General features: G+C 37.2%; 1 protein-coding gene across 3 annotated transcripts; it reads left to right on the plus strand.

Annotated features, from left to right (window-relative positions):
- Positions 1-502: 502 nt before the first annotated feature.
- LOC127806456 (probable plastid-lipid-associated protein 14, chloroplastic) lies at positions 503-7,254 on the plus strand. Of its 3 annotated transcripts, none has more exons than XM_052343769.1 (14): positions 503-662; positions 1,166-1,488; positions 1,589-1,632; positions 1,836-1,914; positions 2,014-2,130; positions 2,516-2,698; positions 2,815-2,901; positions 3,791-3,897; positions 4,044-4,131; positions 4,894-4,974; positions 5,080-5,156; positions 5,888-6,023; positions 6,323-6,385; positions 6,563-7,254. In XM_052343769.1, exons 2-14 carry the CDS (start codon positions 1,177-1,179, stop codon positions 7,229-7,231), a joined length of 2,043 nt encoding a protein of 680 aa, XP_052199729.1. In that variant the 5' UTR covers positions 503-662; positions 1,166-1,176; the 3' UTR covers positions 7,232-7,254. The 3 variants fall into 3 exon arrangements, with proteins under 3 accessions (XP_052199729.1, XP_052199745.1, XP_052199737.1); XM_052343785.1 differs by having other exon boundaries at positions 6,323-6,393; positions 6,563-6,705; XM_052343777.1 differs by lacking the exon at positions 503-662 and having other exon boundaries at positions 1,312-1,488; positions 1,576-1,632.
- Positions 7,255-7,462: the final 208 nt, after the last annotated feature.

Consider the following 7,462-nt stretch of genomic DNA (forward strand, 5'->3'; position numbering starts at 1 on the left):
AATGGGATTGATGGATGAATTATAAATGAGAACTGGGTAATGAAATCCACTATTTTCTTCAAGTATCAATTACCAACAGAATTCTTATTTCATTTCTTTATAAATTATTATAATGTCTTCTTTTTTTTTTTTATCCTCTTAGCTTCTATTTAAAATTACAAAATAATCTTACAAAAGTCATGGTCACTGTCCATCCAATTATATGAAATTTATTTAAAAAAATAAATTATATATTTTTTTTTTATCCCAAGAGCTTAACTATAATTTATTACCAAGTTACATGCTAAAACTAAATAACGTTTTAAAATCAAATAAGAATGAAAAATCTATTTAATTCGAAAAATTAATTGAAAAATGAAAACATTGATTTTAATCAACTGCCCTATGGGATGGGCCAACAGGAACAGGCCCAGTGGGCCTTCACCTCTTTGATTGGATAGGAAGAGATATTTAATTGAAGAGGCGGGCGGACGGGCGGACGTTGACACGTGAGAAACTCATGGCGAAACGTTTCAAGCGTTCTCTCCCACGCAACTCTCACGTGTCCCTCTCTTTCTCTCTCCCTCTGTTCCTATATTAATGTTATATTCATCGTAGATCTTCTAACCTCCAAAATCTGAGTAAATAGTTCAATTTAGCAGTCAACGAGTTCTCCGATTCTGGTAAGTTACTCAGCTTCTAAAGAAGTTCGTTCTTTTTGGCTGCCAAGGAGGAAACGATGGAAAAAGGAAGAATATAATTCTTTTAATGCCTCCTGCTTTTCTACTGATCTTGCTCTACCTTAATTGTTTTGGCTTGGTTGCACCTAATTTCTCAGTTTCTAGGATGCACGCAATTTGATTTTCTGTTTGTTCGTGTTATTCCCGCTCCCGCTGTTCTCTCAGAAGTGAAACATGGAGGGGTTGTCTTTTTTTTTTTCTTTGTGGCTCAGAAAGGCCGGGAAAACGCAAGAAACGAACTTCTTTCCGAATTTGGACGAAGTTAAATTGAGATACACAAACCACTGGGCGTGGATGATTTTCTTCTTTAGAGGGAATCTAGGATAATTGACTTATATTTGCATTGCATTTTGTTCTCAAGTTTTCTTGGCAGTGGAACAGTGGATTGAATTGGGTGTTTTCTGTGCGGAAATGTAATTTTTTGTTATTGGTTGGTGTTTGTTTAGGTTGGATAACAATGGCATTGCGTGGAATTGGCTTCTGCCCAAGTCGGGAAAGTGTCAAAGTACCTATCTTTAGCTTTAATTCGTCGACAAGACTGATCAGACCAACATCTGTTCCATTCATCGGTAAAGGTGATCATTCGAGGTGGACACAAAGCCCAATTATGTCTGCTTTATCAAGAACAAATTCCACACCAATGCAGTCAGAGGAAAGCAACAATGTTACTTTACTAGATTCTTTGGAGGAAGAATTGGGGCATGTTATGAAGTTCAAGATGTCAGATTTTAAGGTTCATGATCGGGTCAGCATTGGGCTTGGAGGGCGGGTAAGAAGATCTAATTGTAAATTTAAGTTTTGTTGTAACTTGTAATGTAATAGAAATTATCATATTTTGATCTAAGCAATACATTAGAACAATCTTGCAGGCAGATGAGATGGTCTTTGAAGCGGTGGTGAAGGATGTTCATAGGTAGGTTCAATTTTTTTTTTTTTTTTTTTTTTTGAGAAGTACATAAAATATTACAAAAGTGTTGCTTATGAAAAAATATATATATATATTTTTCTCAAAGAGCCTGAATTAGAGTTTTTTTTTTTTTTAGTATTGCTAGGTTAGTTCAAAATATTCGTGTGCAAATTAATAGATACTCATGGTTATTTGTTTTTACAATATAGCCCATTACATAACTCAAGAGTCGTGCTAAGACAACTTACAAGTGCTCAAGCACAACGTAGGGGGAAACGGGCAATAGAGGTTTGTGGATTGTGCGTACTGGATTATAGATCTTTATTTAGTTTGCGAATGCGGTTTCCTCAGCCTTAACGTGACTTTTACTATTGTCATGTATTATAGGTGTTAAAGAAGCTAGCTCGCCGTAGACTTATGTACCATTCTTACTCAATGCAAGTTCATGGCTATGTTGACCCATCTACAAGTGTTGATTGTGGTTCATTTACCCTCGTGCATGGGGTAGGTCCTCCCAACTAAGTCTAACTCTGGTAAATACTTTTTGTTTTTTCAGTAGTGATGTCATTGTTGCAAGTATATGGAATAAATCAGTCTATTAGTTGGCTCATAACAAGAAAATTTGTCTGTGAAGGTTCACATTTACTTTCATGTCAATGGATTAGGGTTAATTGGATGATGTTTTTAACTAGTTCAGATATTTGAGAGCACGTTATTGTTGAAAGGGAAGGCTTCTTTGCCAATATTGAGTAGTAAGTTCGGCCTTGTCCTCAAGGATATTCTTAAACTCCCATCATCTTAGACCACTACCATCTTCCCCTTAAGAATCTATTTTATGATTGCTGTGAGACTTGTTGGAAATTGAGTCTTGTCTGAATTTTCTTGGCAGTACCATGGCAGTTTTTCTTTAAGGCATTGGCTTCAACAATCAGATTGGCTTCCAATATTGGAAGTTACTCTTGCTTTGGATGAGGAATCTGTTAGGAGGGTTGGAGATGACACAATTGGAGGGCCTGCTGTTTCTCGACAATTGCGCCTTATTCGAATTTTAATGAGGGATCTCTTGATTGGAGTATGTTCAACAATTGCACGTCCATGTTCTTATGTTACATCTCATGTCTTTGCTTGTTCGAGAGTGGGATTTATGTCTCTCTCTCTCTCTCTCTCTCTCTCTCTATGCTTCCATAGGTAAATTACTTACACAGCCATGGACTCGCCCATACAGAATTGAGGCTGGAGAATGTGCATGTCTGCCCTGTGGATAGACATATTAAAGTGAGTGCCTCTCTCTCTCTCTCTCTCTCTCTCTCTCTCTCATTGCCATAACTTTGATTCTTCTTGTTGCTTAAGTACCATGATATTTTGAACCAGAGATCACCAAGTTTGCCTAAATCTTCAATGGTTTGTTTGATAGCCTGTCCACTTGCTTGGAACTTTCTATGTTTTTTATTTCACTTCTCCAGTTATTTTGGCCATAAAAAATGGATAGAAGTTAACTCCGCAGTCATAAGCCATAGGAGATGCTTTTGGGGTTGTATGATTTTTAGTCCAAAAAAAAAAAAAGAGGAAGAAAAAAGAAAGAATAAGATGTTGGGACTTCGGAGATGCTTCTTTTACTTACCAGATAGCAGGGATTGAGTAAAAATGGTGGATTAGATCTTCACTGCTGTATGGAGTGACTAAGGGGAACAGTAGTAAGACTTCATATTATGTATGTGGTACATAATATAATACAGTTTGGGTGAGCATTCCTTTTTCTCTGTCTTGAGTTAGCATGAAAACATGGGTAATTTGGGCAAGTTTACCTTTTATTTGAAGGATTGCATTATTTCTTCTGTTCTCTTACTGCTGAAGCGGTGCACTTATTTTCGTTTGTCCTCCTTTTTGTAGTATAGATGATCTGCCCTAATTTTGGATAGTTGGACTTCTGGTTCCCAATTGTTTCTCTTGCATAGGGTTTTTCCCCATAATGAATTTTTTGATATACATACATGTAGTCTTTTAAAAAAAAAAAAAATAGTAAGAGGTTCTCAAAGATAGAGTAGTTTTGTTAGAGTGAAAAATTGTTGTAAAGATAACTATGAGGTAAACAGAAACAATTAAAATATGTTTTGGGTCATTTTCCTTTTCTCTTGACCTAAAGTTTTTTTGTTTCATTTACTAGGTAGGCATATTAGGAAATGCTGCTGATTTTTATGATAACAGTCCAAATACAAGCACAACGGGTGGCAACATGGACAGGCGACAAATGATGATTGCCTTTGACATGAGGTATGGTGTGGGTAACAAGGGAAATTTTAAGTAATGTCCAATTTAATATAAAGTGGACCCCACCTAGGGGGATTAAGACTTGTTGAGTTATTATTTTGTTGTCGTTAAATTTGTATGAAGTTCTCTCTCTTTTATATATTACACAGATGTGTTGGCTTCATTATGGCAAAGATGGTTTTGCGGGAACTTATGGATCCATTGATATTCACAAAGTTTAAGTCATTCCTTACAAAGGTACAAAATATAAACACTACGATTTCAGATCTTTTTTTCTTTTCTGTCAGTTCTCTCTTCTATAGATGGGGTTCACCTTCCTTATGTTTTTAGTTGGAATGAGGAAGGAGGCATGATCTGCAAATTATGGACCATATTCATATCTTAAAATGTTTTACTCTACATTTTTTAGATAATACCTTTGTGAACTGACACAGATGCCATAATAAATAGGTAGGATTGTAGGACACTAAAAGAACGTATGTAAATAGGATTGTAGGAAATTCACTTGAAACATAAGGTGGACCATGCTATCTAAGCTTCTTTCCAGATAATTGGAGGACATTGTTGCATAACTTTCATGTTAGATTCAGTAGAAATTTGAAAATTAACAACACTATCTCTCAACGAAATCCAATGATCTATTTTCTTTATAAGGTCCATTGTTTTGGAAGCAGTTTGTGCATACTGGCATGATACAAATGAAAGTGGTCCTTTTTAAGGATGTTCATCATTGAATTGTTGGTGCATACTTCTAACTACTTTTTTATGCTAATATTTGTGTCATATAATAATTTGTAGACAACCTTGAGGTACATCCAGATGAATCTCTGGATTTGTTTCCTACACAGTCCTCTCATTTCTTCATTCCTGCAATGCTGACTTGGCCTGTCCACAGTGACTTTATTTTCTGGCACAAAGAAGTGTATTGTCAAGTCGAAATGTGAATGCCTTTCAATCAAACTTAGTTTGGTGCTAATTCACTTCCATTTGCAAGTGTAGGGAAATGATCCTGCCTGCTTGCGTGAGTTTCTACTGCAAACTCTAAGAAGAAATACCTCATCTGGGAGGTCTGAACTACAAGTTAGTGAATGCTCCTCGAGTACAGAACATTGTTTTGCTATGCTTCCCCATTTTTGTGAAGACCTAGTAATCTACTGATCTACTGCCGTGTTATCTGTCCTGCAGATACTTGACAGGAACTGGGGTGCAGGCTGGAACTTGCTGTCCTTACTGCTTGCTGCCAAGCCTTCTGAGAGAATCAGGTATTTCGTTGAATGTGATGCTATGAAACTTTCTTTATATTTTGATAAAGTGCCTCAGGTAGATTTTTTTATCAACGTTCTCAAAGTACTGCAGACTGATGGTTTCAGAGCAAACTGTGTACGCAAATATTGACTTAAGCGAGTAGATATTGATTTATAGTGATTCATAACATATATTATTTATCAATTATATGGGTTTGCAATTTGCATGTAGCAAGAAGACTTATATAGGCAGATTTTTGTTTGAGTTATATACTGATGCACGTGCTTTTAGTAAAAGTAGCTCCAACAGAAACTAGATCTTTTGGATTGATGCAAGTAAATTGTAACCAAACAAAGTGTATGAAACAGACACAATATATGACAAACTTTTAGTTAAATTCAGTAACAATGTTTTAGAATAAAACATGCATGTCCTTGTTTCCAATCAGATTATAGCACTTGTCCGATTTCTTATAGTTATATAAAATGTTTGCATATGACACCAAAGACTTAGTTCCAATCAAAATTTGTGAATGACGAATACTCTCTCTCTCTCTCTAAGAAATTCCTATCTCAATATAGCATTCAGTTTCATTTTTAAATTGATACTTTTACGGTTCACTGTGCCCACTTAACACATTGGATAAAAGGCAGTCACAAACTCACGTCATACTCTTTCAATACGGATTACAAGTAAAAGGAAATTGCAATTTGTTGCGACCATTGACAACTCTTCTGGAATGCTACAGTTGTTTGGATGCTTTGAGACACCCATTTTTGTGTGGACCAAGATGGCGGGTGGACCCATCTATGGACATCATCAGATGGGGTCTGGGTTCAACTGCAGTTCGAATTACAGAGGAGTACATTTATGGCCATCAACAGGTGTAAATCCTGTTTGCCTTTGTCCGGGCGAATTAACTGTTTCCGTCTACAATTTAAACTATTTATTTGATGGAGATTGTTACATTTGCACTGTTTGAAAAGAGAAATCATGACTTAGGAAGAGAGAGAGAGAGAGAGAGAGAGATTGCGGATGACTTATTTGCAGTTGTAGGCACTTTGAATGCATATTTTGTTACTTTTTTTTTTTTTTTTTGATAATTGTCTGTTAAATCATTGTCTTAAAATTGAAATTCGAATGCTATAGGGAGTTCACTGACTAGCACAATTTTGTGTTTCAGCGTAGTAGGCTTGCACACTTCATTGAACTGATGGAAATGTTGAATCCGCACTCAAAGCCAAAGGTATGAAGGTGCTTAGTCCTCTTGCCTCAATTATTTACTAAGCAATGTGGTTAATTAGCATTTAAGAATATGGTTGTGCTCGTCTTTAATTCGGTTCGGATGGGAGTGGTTTGTCATATACTTGAATGGAGAGATTTGACTGATTAGTTTAATTTGTAATTGTATTTACACTTGCAGAATTGGGTGGGATTCCTACCCGGAAAATGGCGCCTGTTGTACTGCACAGGAAGGCACATAGGGTTGACCCTTCGGCAGCCTCCTGCTCGAGCCCTCATTGGTGATGTCCATCTGACTATAAATCGATCACCCAAGTCAAGCAGGGCCTTTTCGGTCACCTCCGGCATTAATTTCAATGTTCTGATCGGGCAACAATGGCCACACGACAAAGCTGGAGTACCGGGGAAGCTGGAAATAAACTCTTCCATCAGATTAACAGCAGGGAAAAGGCTATATCTCAAGGAAGAAAAGAGCACAACAAAGTTCCAACCGTCCGAGTCAAATACCCATGATTCTGTCGTCAAAAAACTCTCTGGTAGGAGATGGAGGAAAGCACTTCCATTCAAGGAGTTCCCTTCAAGCCTTCCCGTGGCCAAACTTATATGCAGTGAAGTTGAGGTCACAATGAGTCTGAATCATCCTTCATTGAGGGAAAATATGGACGCTGCCAAGAATGTAGTACGTGAGATTAGAATACAGGTTCCACCTGAAATGTTCGACCTCTCGAAGCTGGTTTGCGGAACGTATGTGGATTCTAGGCTGCTGGTGTTGCGTGGGATTAGTGGGTCAGCTCTCCTGTTTACTAGGTCTTGCACACAAGAAAGCTGTAGTGTAGATGACATCATATAATATAATGTCTTGAATTTTCCGTATGCGGGTAGTCTGAGTATTGATGTATGGGATAAAGGAAGATGCTCTTCCATCAAACCTCTTGTCCAGGAAACATCTCCACCACCGTGAGAGAATAGTTCCTAGTTTAAGAGGTCGGGGCCAAGTGTCACCCTTTTTATCCAGATCCAGCATAAAAAGGGAACACTCTTTCACATAAACAAACACATTGGCAACCATTTAAGGGGTGAC

This window comes from Diospyros lotus, chromosome 1 (genome assembly GCF_014633365.1).
Source record: "Diospyros lotus cultivar Yz01 chromosome 1, ASM1463336v1, whole genome shotgun sequence".
Taxonomy (NCBI): domain Eukaryota; kingdom Viridiplantae; phylum Streptophyta; class Magnoliopsida; order Ericales; family Ebenaceae; genus Diospyros; species Diospyros lotus.

What these genes read in the sequence shown, in the direction of transcription:
- LOC127806456 (XM_052343769.1), top strand. Translation starts at nt 1,177, where the DNA reads ATGGCATTGCGTGGAATTGGCTTCTGCCCAAGTCGGGAAAGTGTCAAA. An exon ending in TGAGGGATCTCTTGATTGGA is followed by an intron (nt 2,699 to 2,814) that starts GTATGTTCAACA and finishes ATGCTTCCATAG; the next exon opens with GTAAATTACTTACACAGCCA. An exon ending in ACATTTATGGCCATCAACAG is followed by an intron (nt 6,024 to 6,322) that starts GTGTAAATCCTG and finishes TTTGTGTTTCAG; the next exon opens with CGTAGTAGGCTTGCACACTT.